The 19645-nt window shown below is 46.3% G+C and overlaps 1 protein-coding gene across 1 annotated transcript in view; it reads left to right on the top strand.

Annotated features, from left to right (window-relative positions):
* The window catches only part of wdr75 (WD repeat domain 75), a 144703-nt gene that overhangs the window by 56609 nt on the left and 68449 nt on the right, over positions 1 to 19645 (top strand). Inside the window, exons 11-12 of the mRNA XM_084309515.1 lie at positions 5681 to 5796; positions 12934 to 13109. Of these exons, the coding sequence (XP_084165641.1) occupies positions 5681 to 5796; positions 12934 to 13109 (292 nt within the window). The remainder of the gene's footprint in view (positions 1 to 5680; positions 5797 to 12933; positions 13110 to 19645) is intronic.

Below are 19645 nucleotides of genomic sequence, written 5' to 3'. Positions count from 1 at the left end.
CTGCTGTTCATAACGCTAGCCAAGTTAGCTGTACACACATACACAGTGGGCCAGTTACTTTGGTGTAGGGGTGTAACAATGCATCGATCCTAAGGGGAAAATTCAACTGCATCGATTTGAAAATGTTAGAATCGATTATCGCAATTTGAATGTGTACACAGTTGTAACTGAGGGGTACAATTCCCTGACTGTATTACTAGATATGATACTTACTACCACTACCTTTGTACTTAATATTCGGCCACCCAGTATACGGCATAAATATATTATGATGAACACTGTCACGTAGATGAAACGGATCCAACACAAATGTACGAATTAGAAATGGGTCTTTATTTCTACACAGCGATGGTGTGTAGAGCAAGCACTTAATCAAATCAATCACATTTATGAATGGAATTAGTATGCACTTTTATGGCAAGAGTACTCGTCGGTATATCAATAGAGAATGTCCAATCTCTGAAGGCGCAGGTGGTACATATACGACCTGGAATAGTTTAAGGAATAACAGCAATGATACTTTAATGATTATATACTGGATACGCTAGGGGGGGTTAATCCGGTCGCTTGTAAGCCGACAGGAGTAGGAGGGGGGGGGGGGTAGAATCCGGCTGCCTCATCCGGCCAAGGGTATCCCAGGTGAACCCACTGTAGTGCCGTTCAATGCGCCGGCGATCCTTGGACCACAGATGAAAGCAGGTGGACTCTTTGTGGGCCGGCGTTCTCCGGTCCACGGAGGAGAGACGTGAAGCGACCTCGTCTTGCAGAGCGTCTCCTCACCTTGCGTCCTCTCCAGGGGGGGGGGGTTCCAACACACGGCAGTGTCGGGGGTCTTTATCCATGGAATAATCAAAGTATACAAAGCATAATCCGTGCCTGGGAAGGCGGGCTGTCGTCGGTAGAATAATCCGGTATACAGGTCCACTCGCTCGTCGGCTCTGGGGCTCCTCGGGTGCAGCTTCACGTGGGGTCAACCACCCTGGATAAGCAGCCAGTTCTCTGCCCGAAACGATGGGGTACTGACTACGGTAGTATTCTCACCGCACGAAGCACTATATATTAACAGACTATTATTAGCTTAATAGACTACGTCCAACTCGACGATATAGTGCCAAATATGACTATTCAAATATTAATATACACGATGTCTCAATACCGATGGTAGGCGAACTTGGCCTTACTCCCACACGTGGCGTCGCGGGGAGGCTTTACGTCTGTGACTCTATTGGAGGGTAAGAAACTGGACTGAAAAGAAAGTCCTACTTTAGTAGCGCAGTATATATACGCACTATGAACAAATAGTCCCATTAGTGGTGCGGTAGCCAGATTCCTACGCGGAACTAGGACTTGTTCGTACATGTGGAGCGGTACGTTTGAACTGGGTCTGAGGGGTATGGCAGCCTGGCACCAAGGTCTCGACCAATAGTAGAATGGAGACTATTATGGGATGTTCAGTAGGCTAGAATGGATATTCAATGCATATTGTACAAGGAATATACAAGGGATATCAGGGAATATTAGAGAATATACAAATACAATTAAATATATATATATAAATAAATATATATATTCGGTTTAATCTGACCCTTCACAACAACAGTGTTATGTTGTTATCATGTCCGTTACAGTCAACACAACGGCATACGCTACTGCATCAACGTTATGATTAACAAAGCAAGGCATTCGTTTTGTTGCATTAATGTTATATTACTATTGCTATCGCTAAATCTAGGTGTTCTAAAATATATTGCTATTGGTAAGACTAGAAGTTACATGTCTCGGGGAAACTCTCGCATATCGCAATGGTGGCGTTTCAGGAAGTAAACAAGCCAAATGAGAGCTTCCGATTGGTCATTTGCTTTCTTTCATGAAACCAGTCACGTCACTCTACTGTGATTGGACCGTTTGCTTGAGTGCAATGTGGGACTTGTAGTTTTTTAACGATCTCGCAGCGGAGGGAAAAAAAGACGAGAGAGGCTATAATCTGTACTCGCACAGCGTGCGCGTAATTGATTTTTACGGTTCGCACACACATATTTTTAGGGGCATATGCGAGCAATTTGGTCGCACTGTAGAGCCCTGGCTCCACTGTTCTACTATAGAAAATACCACTTTGAAAACGGAAATAACCAAGACAATAGGCAAAATAAACTGCTGAGAATCTTAATTTCAAATGTGTGATACTTACTCTGACTTTACTTCAACCTCTGTAGTTTTCCTGTTTTTGAAATATGACAGTCATCTTCTTATTAAGTCAAGTAATTTATTTATAAACCACGTTTAAAGAGCCAACCAAAGTGCTGTACAATCAAAGCATAAGATCAATGTCCTAATATAAAATACACAAATACAAAAAGGCACAACAGGACAAGACGGTACATTCAGAAAATAGGACAACAGTAGGCCAACAAGCAGATAGGGGAGCACAAAGCACAATATAGCACACAGGGGACAGAGGAGCACAAGAAGAGATACAAGAGGGAGGGGGCAGGATAAAATTGCATGATAGTGTGAGTTATGGTGTGGGAGAAACGGGGTTAATTGAAGGCTAGGGAATAAAAGTGGGTTTTTAGGCAGGCCTTAACACTTTCAGTGCCAATGACAGGAAATCTTGTTAGTTCATGCCAACCGTTGAGTGCCAGCCGACGAGAGATCTCGTTTTTAATGTTTTTTTTTTAATCGATTTTCATTTTTCATCAATCTAGCCTCACGTTACCAGTGGGGATCTGTCTGAACTATCGCCCCCTATCGTCTCTCCGGATGGTACTGCACCCCATTGGATTGAATGAAACGCATGAAGAAAAAAAGTCCTGCTTCCACATTTTACTTGTCAGACAAGTAACCGGAGACAATCCAAGTAATCTCCCACCACCAGAACGGCGAAGAATGTGTGTTTCCAGTACCCAGCGTTGGATCAATAAACGCGATCGATATTTGGAATGGCGATCAGGAATTGGAATAACCTTTTTGGAGAACATCTGATCTGAGGTAAGGAATCTATTTTACCAGTCTTGGGATAATCAGAGCTATTTTCACCTATATATCAGCGTGTGTGTGTGCGATCAGGAAATAAGATAATCGATTTTTCAGCCCGCTTCTATATAGGGTGACCAGGTGTCCCCCTTTTGGTTGTACTGTCCCACCATTTGACCGAACGTCCCACATATTGAGAGGATGTCCCTCTTTTTGAAGCAAAAAAAAAACATTGGTCTCGGTGAAGACCATGTTATTCTAATAAAAAAAATTACATTATCTATCTGTCCCACTTTGTCCCACCAAAATATTACTGTTGTCCTGCTTTTGGACCTTTTGCATCTGGTCACCCTACTTCTATAGCGTGCATAAGTACACATATACTATCGATAATCTAGCGTTTATTTGAAAACGATTCATAAATAGGCCGAAAAATTACAACGTGTTTTGTGTATTCCAGTAAAGGGTGATTATCACAGAATCTTATGAAATTTTCTGAAACTTTAAAAAAACTAGCATTTTTCAAAATGGTATAAAACGGACATGAACCGATTATTTAAAAAAAAAACTAAAAAAAAACAATTGCAAACAAGTTATTGATAAGCGACGGCCATATTAGACACATAGCCATAATTTAAGATATAGTTTATGCGTTCGCAAATATGAGAGCTCTGTCATTGAAGTGGGTGGTGGCACGCAACGGGGTTCCGGGGCACCGGAGGCGTGGCACTGAAAGTGTTAACACATTCAGTGCCACGCCCCTTTGACCATATTAGGGCTACCGTGCCAATAAGGAAGTCAATGGAAGGTCGGGGAAATTTGCCAAGGCTTAAACTATATCTTAAATTATGGCTATGGGTCTAAAACACCCCTCGCTTATCAATGACTTGCTTGCAGTCAACATGTACGAAACGGATTGTTTTTTCATTGGTACATTTCCGTTTTATACCGTTTTGAGTACGAGTATAGTTTTGGAGATTTCTAGTAATTTCAGAGAAATTCCACGATAATAGCTCTTTAGTGGAATACACAAAACACGTTGTCATTTTTCGGCTGATTTATGAATCATTTTCAAATAGACGCTAGATTATCGATAGTATATGTGTACTTATGCACGCTAGAGAAGCTGGCTGAAAAATCGATTATCCATGCCGTGCTTAGCGCTAACGTTACGCACATACACATGTTGTGATCGCTGTGAAAAAAACCATCTGATTAACCCAAAACTGGTAACATAGAGTCCTTACCTCACATCAGATGTTATTGATTATTCTTGTTTAATTTTATATGTTTGGATCCAGACCCCAGGAAGAATAGTCGCTGCTGAGGCAGTGACTAATGGGGATCTGAAATAAAGATGTTCTGCAAAAAGATTAATCCAATTCCTGATCGCCATTCCAAATATTGATTGCGTTTATTGATCCAACGTTATAGTCCAAAACACATAATCCAAAGCTGCTCCGAGCCTCCCCAGTGAATGTGGTAACAGATACTGCTTGCCAGAGAAGGGAAAACCCCGGACCGGACTTTTTTTCTGATGCACAGCCCCACCCAATCCAATCCAATGATGTGCCATACCATCCGGGAGACGATAGGCGGCGGTATTTGCCCTTTTCGAGCTCGGACCTATTCCCAATGATAACGTCAGGCTGGATGGATGAAAAATGAATGGATATTGCTAATAAAAGAAATAACGATTAAAACCCGAGTTTTCTCGGGCCTTGGCACTCAACGCATGGCGAGTTAACCTGACTAATCTCATGGTCGGCACTCAATGTGTTAAATGTCTCCAGCGAGGGGGCAGATCGGATCTCCAGGGGTAGCTGGTTCCACAGTTTGGGGGCCACGGCCTTGAAGGAGCCTCTTTTTATTTTATTTTTATAAAAAAAATGTGATAAGCAGAGATCAACTAAGATATTCCTTTATTGATCCCCTTCGGGAAATTCGGTATTATAGCAGCATGGGGGGAGGGGAGGTACATGTAGTAGAATTATTAAGACGAAGATTAACAGGAAGGGAAAGATTCAACCACATTAGTCATCTGGCTATAGTTCTAAACGTACATTTAAGTACTCAAATTGCTATATATATTTCTTTAATTCCAAACAGTCGTGACATGGGAGTCAGCAAATCTCTGAAGCCCTACCTGGTTTTCCCATCCCAGCCTCGTATTTATATTCAAGATTCAAGACGGCCACCTGAATAAAGCAAATGTGCCCCAAACAGGCTCCCAACATTAACAGTTGGGTACAGTATTCAAATGATTGGGGATTTTTACCATTTGTAGCTTTTGCAATGGCTGTTGGGTAAATTTGAAAGACGCGGTGTAGATTTGACCTTTTGCCAATTGATTAAATGATCACCACAACTGAAATGAAGACATTTATTTTTAAATTATTATTTACAGAGGTACATTTCAATACAGCTCTTGTTGCTCATTGAGAGCAAGTGGCATTTACCTGCATTTCCCCTGCACCCACGCGCCAGCACTGTGCATTCTGTTTACAAGCATAATGGTAAAGTAGACCAATGAGTGCACGGATGCATGTCAAAGAACAGAAGAGCTTGGATACTAATGCTACTGTTTACCAGCTTCTTGTCGATGTCGCCTCCTAACAACGGGGACAACCCTTGGGTATGAACTAATTGGCTGAAATAAAAGATCAAAGAGATGTTTACAGTGACTGTTACTCCACCCCTTATCCAGGCGAGAGCGTCAGGACCGACCTCAGTGTGGACCCACGTAGCAAAGCCCTGGTGCTCAACGGGAAGCCAGGCCAACTCCAGTTCTACTCTCTCCAGAAAGACAAACAGCTGTACAACGTAAGCAATCCCCTTTTCTGCTCGGCAGTCTGCAATAGGTTATATCCATACGTCTGCCCTTCTCATAATCACGGCCCAGTGAGCTTATGTGTGTCACTTGTCTAAACCTTTATTGATGTTGCATAATATATTGGCCATTGGAGTGAGTTTTCGGTATCTGCAGCTTATATGATCGTGTTTATGGCATACTTGGGGGTGGGGGGGTGTGTGTGACTCATTTGAACCAAGACCTAATCAACATGAATTTTATGAGTTCAGAAACGTGTGTCCTTACAGACGAGGCCTACTTGGCAATCCAGTTCTGTTTCGTTAAGGGGCTCTGCTTGGCATCACCTACTGCACTCCCTCGCGTACGTGCACGCGTACTGAATAACATTCCACAAATATACCTTTAATACCAGTATTAGTCTGACCACACCCCTCATCAGCTTACCTTCATAAGCAGGTGTGTGGTCACCTGCTCTCCTCCTTCTCGCTTTCACCACAAGGAAGTGCCTCGGTAGTACCCCACTTGACGTGTTGTTAGTTGAAAAGAGTTGTGACTGGTTTACATTGTGCTTAATCTTTTCTTCTCTCACTTTGTTGTATAAGAAAAGGTTTGGGTCATAATGTATTCCGCGGAGAGTAGACCCGCTAGACCTACTCTTCACCACCGGTTCTCCATTCCCGCCTCCGTCGTGCGCTTCGGTGCTGGGCTGTTGCCACTCTCGTGGTTGCCGACCCAGCCCGGGAGACTGCTGGTGGATAGTTTTCCTCACCGACGAGCCGAGGGTTCGGTGCCGTCGCTCCGGCGATGGCCTGATCTCGACTCTGGTTCCTCTGCTTCTGGGGAATCGCCCGTTGATGAACGGGGGATTGTTTTGGAGCCGGAGGATTTGCGCCGCAAACTTTTCGCGTCTGCTCGCTCGCGTCGCAAGATGGTGGCGTGCAGACGCGAACGGCCTGGGTTTGGGGAGCTGCTGGAGACCAGCGAGGATGCGTCCGACTCTGGATTTCTGATGGAAACTGAGGACTTCATGGAAGAGGCGGACGGATTCTTGTATGATGGTCCCGTGGAGGAGAGTATCCCTCCTCCGGAGACCCCGGAGGGGGGAGAAATGGCTCCATGGGGCGCCTTGTTCGAGGATGTCGAGGAACCACCTTGGCCTCATCAGCAGGATGCCCTACTGTCGGCCGCATCGGATTGTGGCTCCTTGACCAGTCGCAGCCTGCTGTATGCGAGGGATGCGGGGTCGGTGGAGGAAGGTTTGCAGGGGGAACTGCGGGCCTTGTTTCCCGAGCTCATGGCGGTAGCCGCCACCGCAAACGGTGTGCCGCTGCCATTGCCTGCACCTGTCCCTGATGACCTCATAGGCCATCCCTGGCAGCGTCCCCCAGTGAGAGGGGTGGACGTTGTCTACCCATTTTTCCCATCGATGGGGGCCTATGTTCGTCGGGGTCAGGCGGTGTCCATCATGGGACTAACTCCCGCCTACGTACCAGTTACGCGGGTGTCGGGGTTAGTCAAAGGTATGGGGGAGGGCGTGCCTCGGCTTGACAATCCGATGGCCGCGCTCCTCTGTCCGGATATGGTGTGGGAACCCCTATGCAAGCCGGTCCTCCAGGGGAAGTCGGCTAGGCGATTGGCTTATTGGGGTGACCAGTCATTCATCGCTGGTACACAATCGCTGGCTGCGGCGTCTAACATCGCCCACCTGGCTAGATTTGTATCGGGGATAATGACGTGCGGCACGGATCTGAACGAGATAAAATGCGATCAGATCACCCAGGCTGCGGGAGCTGTCCTGCACCTTTCCCAGGTGCTGGCCATAGCCATGGGGAAAGTGCGCGCCCTGGCCACCCTGGGCCAGCGTCACCTTTGGCTGGAGCAGGCCCGTGTGCCAGAGAAGAAGAGAGCCCCTCTTCTGACGGCCGCCCTCTCCGACGCTGGCCTGTTCGGGAAGGCCCTGCAATTGATGACCTCAACATGCAGAGAGATGGCAGAGGAGAGATCCATCCTCCAACCCCATTTTCCGCCTCCCGTCCTTGCCGGTGGGGGCAGAAGGCTTCCGCGACGTCGAGCTGTCTCCGTCGCCGCTACCACTGCCTCCGCCGCCGCTGCTGGCCCTGCCAAGAGGGCCAGGGGACGAAACGGCGCTTCGGCCACCGCCGGCCCATCCCAGACCGGAGGAGACGGTAGGGAACGTCGTGTCCAGCAGACTGTAACCTACCGTCCCTCCGGGGCTCCCCGGGGTGGCAAGACTCGAGCGGCGCGAGGTGGCAGACGCCGTTAGGAGTGACTTTTTCCCCTCTGTATCCCCTCTCCTACACCCTTCCCGGCCCCTCTATGATTTTGTGCCTTAAACTTTATTAGTATTTAATAAAAAAAGTTCCCCGACATAAGGGGGACTGTGTTTTGGCCGAACAAACTGTGTGTTTCTTCAAACAAATCATATGGTGGGGTTGTGTATATATGGATCTACCCTGTTTACGTTGGGGGGTGAGTTGTGTTGTGTTACGAGGTTAAGCAAGGTCTGCAACTTACACTCGGTAATGGGTTCTATTTAGCTTGATGCTCCACATGCAATTAGAACTGGTGTTATTCCATTGCTTTAACTAAGTATATGTGTTTTCACAATGCTGTGTTGTTTAGTTGCAGTAATGCTCGTACGCACACTTTTTCACGGCCTAGCCGTTACTCTCGTTCAGCGTTTTTCCTATGTATGACATAGGCAACGGGTATAGGATTCACGCACAGGCGACTTATGTTTTGTTGTAAAACCTTTTACACTTTTTGTGGGTAGCAGGCATTGTATTAGCTTATGCCAGGGGTCGCCAATTAGGTTTTGCCGCGGGCCAGATTTTCCCCAAGCCGTTGCTTGGCGGGCCAGGATCAAAAACAATGGCTAATTTAATATACTGATATTGAAAAAAGACAAAAGTTTTTCTCTGGTCTGCATCCCCCCAACAACCGTGTGCACTGCGCCGCACTGCACTGCACCCACTCTGCAATCCGCCAAACAAAGTTCTCACTCATCCATTCATTCATGAACAGCTCTCAGCTGTTGCAGATCAGCTTAACAATTGTGTGTATTGCGCCGTACTGTATTGTACCCATTCTGCAATCTGTTAAATAAAGTTTTCATTCATTCATTCATGAACAGCAGATCAGCTGTTGCAGATCACCGCGGCGGGTGATGAACAGATCAGAAGACAGAATGCATGAAAACACGACTCACCATACCTTGTTTGTTGTTCAGTCCTCCAAAATCCCTGCTAATGTTTGAAACATGTCACATATCCACTCGCCGCCCTCCAATTCCAGATTGGCGTTGAATGCAGCTACTTTATCTGCCAACTTGGAACACAGTTGTAATAACAACCATTTCCTCGTTGTTGTTGTCGCCACATATTATGCAGAGAGGACGTCGGCTCGACACGCAAGAATCACCGACCTGTTGCAATAAACCCGTATTTTAAGTATGGCTCCTGTTTATTAAAAGAAGCGTTATATTTCCCTGTTGCATTTCCCTATCCAAAGATGTTTGTTTTGTTTTTTAACACATTTTGTTACTCGCTCCATCTCGAACGCGGAAGTGAAAGTTCGTTAGGGACTATTCCATTGGTTCTCCCAGTCCACGTGACCATTTCTAGCATTTCAATTGGCTATAGTGCTATTGATGACTACCGGTAGATAGATACAGCTTCACAATAAAAGACACCCTGGCGTCCCGAGTGAATATTTCCTGCGCGTAAAATAAATATCATATTCTCAAAATAATCTGACGGGCCAGAAATTATTGCTGGCGGGCCAATGTCGGCCCGCGGGCCGCCTATTGCCGATCCCTGGCTTATGCTATGCATTGCTTTCTACCGGAGGTTTTCAAGATGGCTACGGTTGTGTTTCTGTGTGTAGGGATAAAGGGTGTGTTTTCGGGAGGGGGTGTCGAATAAACCCCTCCTTTCCCACTTGATTGGTTTAGGGGATTTTTGATCTTTTCTGCTGAGCCAGTCAGGGCCAAGCCAGTGCTTGACGGGGGGGGGGGGGGGGGGGGAAGGGGTATTCTACCGACTCCTGTTATGACAGGATCCGGTGGGTTTTCCCCGCCCGTTGTAGCGTTGTTGCTATGGCGACGCCTTCCATGAGCTGGTGTCTTAAAGATGTCGAGGTTGGGCGCAGGGCTTACAGGCCTGCTGCGCCCGGTTTATGTGTCAAACTTGAGTCTATTGGTCACGTGTCTCACAGTTTACATATCTTTTTTCTTGACCGTAGTCTCATGTGGGAAGGTGTTTCTGGGAGGGTCTGGTCTTACACTCTGATTAAAAGGAGTGACTGGATTAAAATCATGTGATAAACAGGGTTTTTACTCCCAGCTGTGCAGTTGGGTCATACGGGTGATGCCTTTTCTTTATTTTTATAAAGAGTTGAATGTGTCTTGATGGATTGGAAATGAGGGTCCCTGATGGAAACAAGACTAACGTCTTTCTCAGGTCTGCCTCCCCTTATCCTATTGTATGTATTCCTGTACTGCAGTCTGTTGGGTAAATTTTTTCATTCATTCATTCATGGAGTTGATTGCATCTCGCCCCTCTTGTCGTTTCCCTGGGCGTCTTGGCGATTCAATATGGTGGTCTAAACGGCCTATTGTTGATGTGGGTATGTCCAAACGCACACATAGTGCTGGCTCAGGATGTGCTTTTGGGCCATTGGCTGACTAGCGCGCCTTGTTTGCTTGGGTGAAACAGCGTTTTTATGGAGCAATTGGGATGGGGGTTTTTCCTCTTCCGACATCCTGTGTGTTGTCGATGGGTTCCCGTTCATGTCAGGGGATGATGACGGAATGGGTCTGGACATATGGGGAAGGGTCTCACGCCCTAGGGGTGGGCCACCGGACGCGGTTCATACCGACACGTCTGGGTGGCGCCTTCTTTTTTGTGTTGGGATCAAACGCGCATATCTGCCCCTTCTCCTGGGGTTGGCAGGTCGGCGTGATTAGGGCACGGGACTGGTTCTGGTCGCGCTGGTCCAGATCAGTTGCACCCGTTGTCCGCTGGGGATGCAGATCTGCTGTTCTGGTACCCTGAGGGACTTTTTCAGGGGGAAAAATGCTAGGTCGATCCGGGTGTCACAGGGTTGAGCGCTATGGGACCCTTGTTGGGTGCGTTGTATTCTGCACTGTCGTAATGGCTTACGGCCGTGCCGACCTGTACGCGTCCGATCTCGTCGGATCTCGGCCGCTGTACGGGTTGGTCTTGGTTGGTACTTGGTTGGGTGACCTCCTGGGAATACCGAGTGCGGGGTGCTGGGGCTGGTCTTCCATTTTTACGCTCTTCTCTTGCGTTTTGGCGCTGAGGGGCCTGTTGGGTGGTTTTAACCTCCTCGGGGGACCCTGTGCTCCCCGTATCACCGGGCCCGGTCCGGGGTGATGCTCGTTGACCCGTAGGCCCGGGATAGCCCTGTTGGGAACCGGAACGCGGGCTGCGGCGGTGCCGCAGATGTGTTTTGGGGTTTCTTTCCTGAGGGGTTATGGGACCAACCGTTGCATGGGGTGATGCCTGGGTGGTTGGTTCTCTGGTGTGTTGCTGCAGTGTCAACTCCCGGTTCTCCGGTTGAGGGTGCCCCTGCACGTTCATGACGTCTGCCGATCGTATGGGCTTTTTCTGTGGGCAGCTGTCAGGGGCCGAGTGGTCTATGGATCCCACTTCTGACGTGCTGTTTAAAAGCTTGGTTATGCGACAATGCCAGCATACGCCCCTTCCGCCGGGGCGGCTGTTTTCAGCTGTCCTTTCTGGCGCCTGCCTCGTCCGCAGTTTCCAGGCTTGGGCTGACAGCCTGTTGCCTGGTCTTTTTCCCCGGTGCACTGCCTGCTTCCGTTGGTTAACTCTTGTGTGTTATGACCATGCTGTCTGCCTGTTGCAGGGCCTGTGTTCCAGGCGGTGTGCTGTTGGGGAGGACAGGGCCCGCTCGGCTGAGGGGCCTTTGTCCAAATACGCTGGCGATGTGGGGGGCGGGGTCACTAGGTGCCCCCCTGGTGGGGTCTTGATGCTGGCATCATGGCCTTCTCCGGGCCCCCATTCCAGGGAGTCCAGTCCTTTTGGTGGGTCTGGGTCTTCCTTCGCGCTCCGCTGCTACGGCCTTGCCACGGGGTTGGGTTTGCCCTTGACCCCGTGATTCTGGGGGCAGTGACGAGGTTGTTCCTACGTTCGTTCCCGGGTGGCATGCGGGTTGTGCGTGGGTGTAGTCGTGGGGTCAAGCCACGGTCTGCTCACCCTGTGCGTTGGGTTGCTTGAGTGCCTCTTCGCACGGTCGGGTCCGTCGCCCTCCCGTGAAGCCCCTAATAGGGGGGATGCCCTCCATTAGGGGGGGTCGGGGGGGCTCGGCCCTCCCTGTTCTGATGGTTGTGGGGGGCTGTCAGCGGGGTGTATTTGTCAGCCAGCGGCTCCGCTTGGCCTCCCTTGTGCAGTAGGTGATGCCAAGCAGAGCCCCTTAACGAAACAGAACGTTAGGTTATGGCTATAACCAAGTTCTGTTAGTTAGGGGTGACGCTTGGCATCAGACGGCCGCTGCAGCCCTTGACCTCACCTTGTGGTGAAAGCTTGGGAAGGAGGAGAGCAGGTGACCACACACCTGCTTATGAAGGTAAGCTGATGAGGGGTATGGTCAGACTAATACTGGTATTAAAGGTATATTTGTGGAATGTTATTCAGTACGCGTGCACGTACGCGAGGGAGTGCAGTAGGTGATGCCAAGCGTCACCCCTAACTAACAGAACTTGGTTATAGCCATAACCTAACGTTAATACATTTACACCAGAACTCTGCTTAGCAATTTACCAGTCATACCTTGGTGTAAATTAGTCCTCTTTTACTTTTCAGATCAGGGTCAATTCACCATCAGTTCAATCTATTCAAAGAAAATACTACAAAGATCTAGTAACACAAATTCACAGCTTTCCACACAACTCATCAGCTCCTCACACCCTTCTCATTGAAACACGTTTGGCTTGAGAAAAGCCATCTTATCTGTTCTAGGTTCCAATCTGACCCGTGACCTCGTCATCCCACTTCTCTCTTCCTCTCCACATTCTGTCTTTCACACGGTCTCATCAAATAAAGCAGAAATGCCCACATTTAAAAATGTGAATTGTTTTCTCGTAGCTGGACATCGTGCAGCAGGAGTACATTCACCAGGGGGGCCTGGAGCAGTTTGAGGTAGTCGAGGCGGCCTTCGACACCCGGGGGAATTGGCTGGCTACAGTGGAGGAGAGAAAACAAAAAGACTCTGAGCTGGAGATCAACTTGAAACTGTGGGTGTACGACGAGCAAACCCAGAGGTAATTCACCGTATACGTCTCTAGGCAACAAGGATGCTGCCGGCCTGCCGCTTCTGTTTTCACTTCCCATGTGCGTGACACTACCGGATTGTGCCGAATATAACACTGGGTTTTTTTTTCCTTGAAAAAGAAAAAGGGCCGTTGTCTTATTTTGGGTGTCTAGACTTTTAACACTTTGACTGCCAGCTATTATTCTCATCCTGTAGTAAATGCGCCACGCTTCAAAATATAGGCATTTTCATTGTGCGTCACAATGTTTGCAGAGCTATATCTATATTCTATACTATAGCTATGGAGACAATACTATGGCTCATTTGACAGTAACTATCCCTCGTCCAACATGTAAAAAAGAATAAATGTTTTCATGTATACGTTCGCGTGTTATCCCGCTGTGAATATTTTTTTTTTTTTTTTTATCCACTTTTTCTCCCATTTTTCTATATTTTCTCCCATCCCAATTTCGTATCATCCAATTCAACCCTCCCCTGTCACGGACGCTGTTTCTTGCCTCCAACAAGCCGGCTGCAATGTGGACTAAGTCATACATAGCACAAGTCCTCTCCGGTACTTGAGGTAACAGCAGTCGCATCTTTTCACCTGCGCAGCTCGATCTCTCAGTTGCGAGGAGTAACGCGTGGGAGGCTCATGCTGCCCCCTACACTCCCTGATTCTACTGCTCAGCGCACCAACCGACCTGTAGGAGTCGCTGTCCACAACGCCCGATCCCCACCCATCAGTTTCCCACCCCCTAATACGGCCAATGTGTATTAGTACGGACGACCAGCTAAACTGAAAGCAAATGTGGAGCGCTGGGCTCGAACTGACGAGCCCAGCGTCTCCAGCATTTCGTGGCGAGTGCCTTGCCCACTACGCCACGTAGCCACGCCCCGCTGTGAATATTGTATAGTTTAATTTAGTGTGATCCTGGCTAATTCCTGGAAACTGCGTTATGGAGCGATATGCAAATTTTGCTAAAGGCGTTCGCGTTGCACGCCTGGACATTTCCAAATCAAAGGTATATAATGGGTATTATGTTTCATCATGAATGCATAAAAGGGGGGGGGTGTTTTTTGATGCTCTGATCATCAACAACAGCATTTTTTTGTATACTACATAGGTTGATCGTTGCGATCGATGTGAAATCATTGTTGGATCAAAGTAGGATTGATGTCATATAGTCCTTACCTTTACTAGGAGGTATCCCAAAAAGAATATTCCAATTGTCTGATCGCGATTTCCAGTATTGATGTCCATCGGGTCCCTGACATGAACTGGCACAAAATATCCATGGAGTGTGCTGAACACGTTTCAAAGTGCTCGGGTGAAGCGATTCACTTGGCTTGGTCTAAATTCTCCGCCCGGCCCATATACGATGAAACACAGTGTGAAATGAGGTTTCAAAGGGTAGGCGATACTGCCATCTAGCAGGATTCGGCTGGTATTGCGCACTCTGCATCTCAGAATGAGTCCCAATGATAACACAGAGGTCCATGAGTGTATAGATTATTCAAATTGAAAACGATAACCCCGAGATTTTTTGGGGGGTTCTGGCGCTCAACCGCTGGCGAGATAACCCGAGAAATCTCGGGTCTGGCGCAGAAAGTGTTAAATGTGATAATACATTCACAACAACAGATCTTGCCAAACGAGTGTTCCCCAACCTAGTCAACGTCTTGCATGCATCTCCCTCTCATTCACACACACGCATGCAGCCTGCAGGTGAAAAACAAAAATACACTCGTACACACCTGCGGATCATCTTGGATACCCACACCAGTGTTTCCCCTAGGATTTTTTTCAGGGGGGGTCGTACGCCCCCCTGAAACTACTAGTGTTGTCGCGGGGCGTGCGTGTCTTGGATACGTGGTGTCAACGGTGTCGTCATGGACGGTTGTTGGTATCGGTGCATTTCTCTACACTGAGCTGAAATTAAACGATTGCACATAAATGAGGTAAATACATATGAACAATATTTAAAACACATAAATTAACTTATTTACAATTATATATACAGTAGTGACAACACACATGAACTATTTACAATACAGGGAGGCACATACAACACTGATAACTATTTACAACCAGTGTCGCAGCGAGCAAACTCATTTGTTAGGAAATTCTGAGGCCTCAGCATGCACGCTGGACGCTCTGACCGAAGATTCAGTTTATTAGAGTGGAGCAGATTTTCAGAGTGAATTTATTAACTCACCTTAAAACTCGTTCTCTGCCACGCTGGGAACGGGATATGGCTATGTGCTGCCATGCATTAAACCAATGGGGTCGGTCACCTTGTTTGCAGGGCTATAATATTTTCTATATTTTAGCTATGGATGCAATACTATGGCCCATTTGGCATAGAGTATCGATTATTTAAGATGTGAAAAATAATTCTTTTCCATCCATACAATCCCGTTTTATACCGTGGTGAATTTAAGTATGGTTTTAGAGCGGTTTAGGGTAATTCCTGGGAGGCTAGTAATAGCCCGATACGTGTATTATATTAAATCTATTTGCATTTCGTCCCTACACACGCTACACTTAAAAATTCAAATGCAGGCAGCATGCAGCGCAGCGGACTAAGAGTCTGTCTACCACCGCAGAGACAGTGGGATCGAATCCAGCTGTGGTGCTTCCGGGTTGGCCGACCGTCCATAGTAACACAATTGGCAGTGTTAGCGGGTGGGAAACCCGGCGAGGGTGGGTCCTGGCAGCGACTCCTACAGTTCGGTCGGGGCGCCTGCACAGCAAGGGAAGGATCTAGGAGAGGTAGTGTGACCTTCCACACGTTACACTCTCCCAGTGAGAGTCCGCGCTGCCAGGTGAAAAGAAGCGGTGGGCTGGGTACACATGTGTCAGAGGAAGCATGCGATAGTCTAGGGCCCTATGAAATCCGTTTTTATCTTTTCCTGTTTTCTGATATGAATTTTTCACACAAAAAAAAAAAAAAATCTTAACACATTTACTGCCAGCAGAAGGGGGTGCTGATACCCCATTCATCGCCAGGTCTTTATTCAATGGATATAGTTTTAGACTGACATTTGCAAGTGCTTAAAATATATCTTATATTATATCTATGGGTCTAATAACTAGGGGTGGGACGATACATCGATCCAGATCGATACATCGATGTAATTATCAACGATCGAATCGGATCGATGCAATGTAATAAGATCGATTCATATCGATACTCTTATTTTGAAAATCCTGTGGCGAGTCTCATATCCGCCCAAGAACAACAGCAGTAGCTCAGTGTGTGTAGACGTTACAGCATAGCATTCTCCCTTTCTGTGTGTGTGTGCGTGCGTCTTTGGAAAGACCAGATGAGATCAGAGGAGTTTGATGTTTAAATGTTATTTAAACATAAACAATATAATACATAATAAATGTAGGCCTATCCTATACATGATCATGCAACATCAACAAATTGTTGTAGGAACGGTTTGGGAGAGGGAGGTAGGGAGGGGTTTTAGGTTGTGAGTTTTGAGTTCCAAAAAATGGAGCTTAAAGTTTAAAGCTCAATATATCAAAACGTGGCACTTTACAGTGAACAGGAGGTCTATTTGTATTAAAAACAATAGATTGATTTTCCTTTAAATGTCTGGAAGAGCTCAAAAATACAAATGTCAAATGATATTTTCGTTACCTTTTTTTAGTTGATCTAAATGTTACTGATTGTGTTAAATGGGCATATGATATCATCTCGTATCGATTGCAGGCACCTGAATCTAATCTAATCGTATTGTATCGTGAGAGACTTTGTGATATCGGCAAATATCGTATCGTTGTCCAAAGAATCGATATCGTATCGTATCATGATGAAACTGGTGATTCCCACCCCTACTAATAACGCCGTCGAGTCTCAGTGAGTTGCTTCTAGTCAACATGCCCGAGACGGATTGTTTTTTCATCCGTACATTTCCGTTTTATACCGTTTTGAATGGAGTATGGTTTGGGTGTTTTTCAGTAATTCCAGGAAAAAGACGAGAAAAGGGCATTTTACTGTAATCCAGTCATCACGTTGTAATTTTTCGGCTGATTATCTAATCATCCTGAAATCAATTCTAGATTATCATTATTGTGTCTCCTCGTCCATACATGAAATTACCGTCGTAGCGGGGCAGTAGCCGCAGCCAACGGTAAACAGCCATACACGGTCCACACAGATAGCTGTGATCGGGGGGGAAAATAAATGTCAGATCAACGATCAAATTTATATATAATGTTCTTACCTTGTATCTGATGTAATGCAAAAGAGATGATCCAAATATCTGATCGCAATTCCAAATAATGCTTGTGCAGGTCTGTACCACACTACCGACCGTTTCACAATGACGGGCGGGCGGAGTTACTGTTCGATGCAATCGTTGTATAGAACTGGCTCGCCTGAGTATTTAAATCCTGCCTGCCCGGCTCAGATCGGCTCCTAAAACACAACAGCCCATTTTCAATGAGATGCAAAAGCTCCGCCTGGCAGTAGAGGGCGGTGTTGACCATCTGCCAGCTCAAACGGGCTCTGAAGGGTATACCAGAGGCTGCAGCTATGAATTATGAATAGATATAGCGAATAAACGAAATAACAATCCCAAAAACTAGTAAACTTGTTTCTGGCGCTGAACGCATGGCGGGCAATAACTGGTAAACTCGTTCTTGGCGCAGAAACGGTTAAGCTTTCAGGGGGGGGCGGGGGGTCCCGGCAATGGTAGGGGAAAAACTGCACACACTGCTTACTGAGTCGGAGAGCAAGAGCGCGGAATAATCGATCAACGTGGTAGGGCTGGGCGATATGGCCAAAAATGATATCACGATAACGATATTATAATGTTATCATATCACTCTATATCGATAATTATCGATATTGTTAAGTATTAAAAGAAAATACCCCCTTCTTGATCCTCCAATCATGACCACAAATGTTGTTTCCGAGCGAAGCAACAATTGTGATTGAAGGATCAAGAAAAGAGGGCTGAGCTTGAGAGGAAAAGCTTTTTTTTCACACGTATCTAATACAAGGGGAATTGGCTAGTTTAGCAGTTTTGTCCATATACAAAAGTTTATTTATTTCAGTAATTCAATTCAAAAGGTGAAACTGATGTATTATAGATTCATTACACACAAAGTGAAATATTAGTTTTATGATGATTATGGCTTATAGCTCATGAATTATGTCTATTCTGTAAATTAGAATATTGTGAAAATGTTCAGTATTGTAGACCACACAGCTAATTAACTAAAAACCTGCAAAGGTTTCCTGAGCCTTTAAATAGTCTCTGTCAGGGTCAGTGGGCTACACAATCATGGGGAAGACTACTGACTTGACAGTTTTCCAAAAGATTGTCATTGACACCCTCCACAAGGAGGGTAAGGCACAAAAGGTCACTGCTAAATAAACTGGCTGTTCAGAGTGTTGTATCCAAGCATATCCACACAACGTTGAGTAGTAGGAAAAGGTGTACAAGCAACAGGGATAACCACAGCCTTGAGAGAATTGTCAAGCAAAACCCATTTTCAATTTGTGGGAGATTCACAAGGAGTGGATTGTCATCTTATGGTGTTGGTCCACTGTGTTTTCTCAAGTCCAAAGTCAACGCAGCTGTCTACCAGGAACTTTTAGAGCAGTTCATGCTTTCTTCTGCTGACAAGCTTTATGGAGATGCTGATTCCACTTTCCAGCAGGACCTGGCACCTGCCCACACTGCCAAAAGTACCAATAACTGGTTTAACAACCATGGTATTAATGTGCTTGGTTGGCCAGCAAACTCGCCTGACCTGAACCCCATAGAGAAGAGTATTGTTAAGAGGAAGATGAGGGACACCAGACCCAACAATGTAGACTAGCTGATAGGGCTGTCTTAAATACTTCGAAGCTTCGAAGCTTCGTTCGATGGCACAAGCTTCGAACATTAAAAAAAAAATCGAAGTTAAAAAAAATATATATATATATATTTATTTTTATTTTTACTTCGGTGTGTGTGTGTGCATGGGGCCATTGGGTGGGGCCGGGGGACAAATACACTGGAGGAAAGTAACCCAGATCAGCACTGCCCAAATTATATCATCACTATTGCCTGTTTGAAGGATATCATCCTCAAACACATATACACCACCTACACGCCTATTCTCAGTTCTTGCCCCACAATGGTGGAATGAACTACCCACCCCAGTTAGGACAGCCGAATCCCATCCAATCTTTCGCCGTCGACTAAAGACGCACTTCTTCAACCATTATCTGAAATAAAATTTAAAAAATAAAATAAAAAATATCTAACCCTAACTAACCTTACTGTCATGCACTTGTCCTAATAAACTAACCTACACTGTAACACGCAACACTTTGATGAATATTGTTACTCAGCTGATAGAGTTGTATCCTTCCTGATGACCTGTCGTACAGAACTTGTAAGTCGCTTTGGATAAAAGCGTCAGCTAAATGACTAAATGTAAATGTGAATGTAAATGCCTTGTAGAATTCCACACATAAGAAAGAAAGATACTGGGATGAATAAACAAAATAGGAAATAAAATGTAGAAATGCATGC

Source organism: Notolepis coatsorum (assembly GCF_963971535.1).
Source record: "Notolepis coatsorum genome assembly, chromosome: 3".
Lineage (NCBI taxonomy): Eukaryota > Metazoa > Chordata > Actinopteri > Aulopiformes > Paralepididae > Notolepis > Notolepis coatsorum.
The sequence above is the reverse complement of the archived record's forward strand: the minus strand, read 5'-3'. Positions and strand labels throughout refer to the sequence as shown.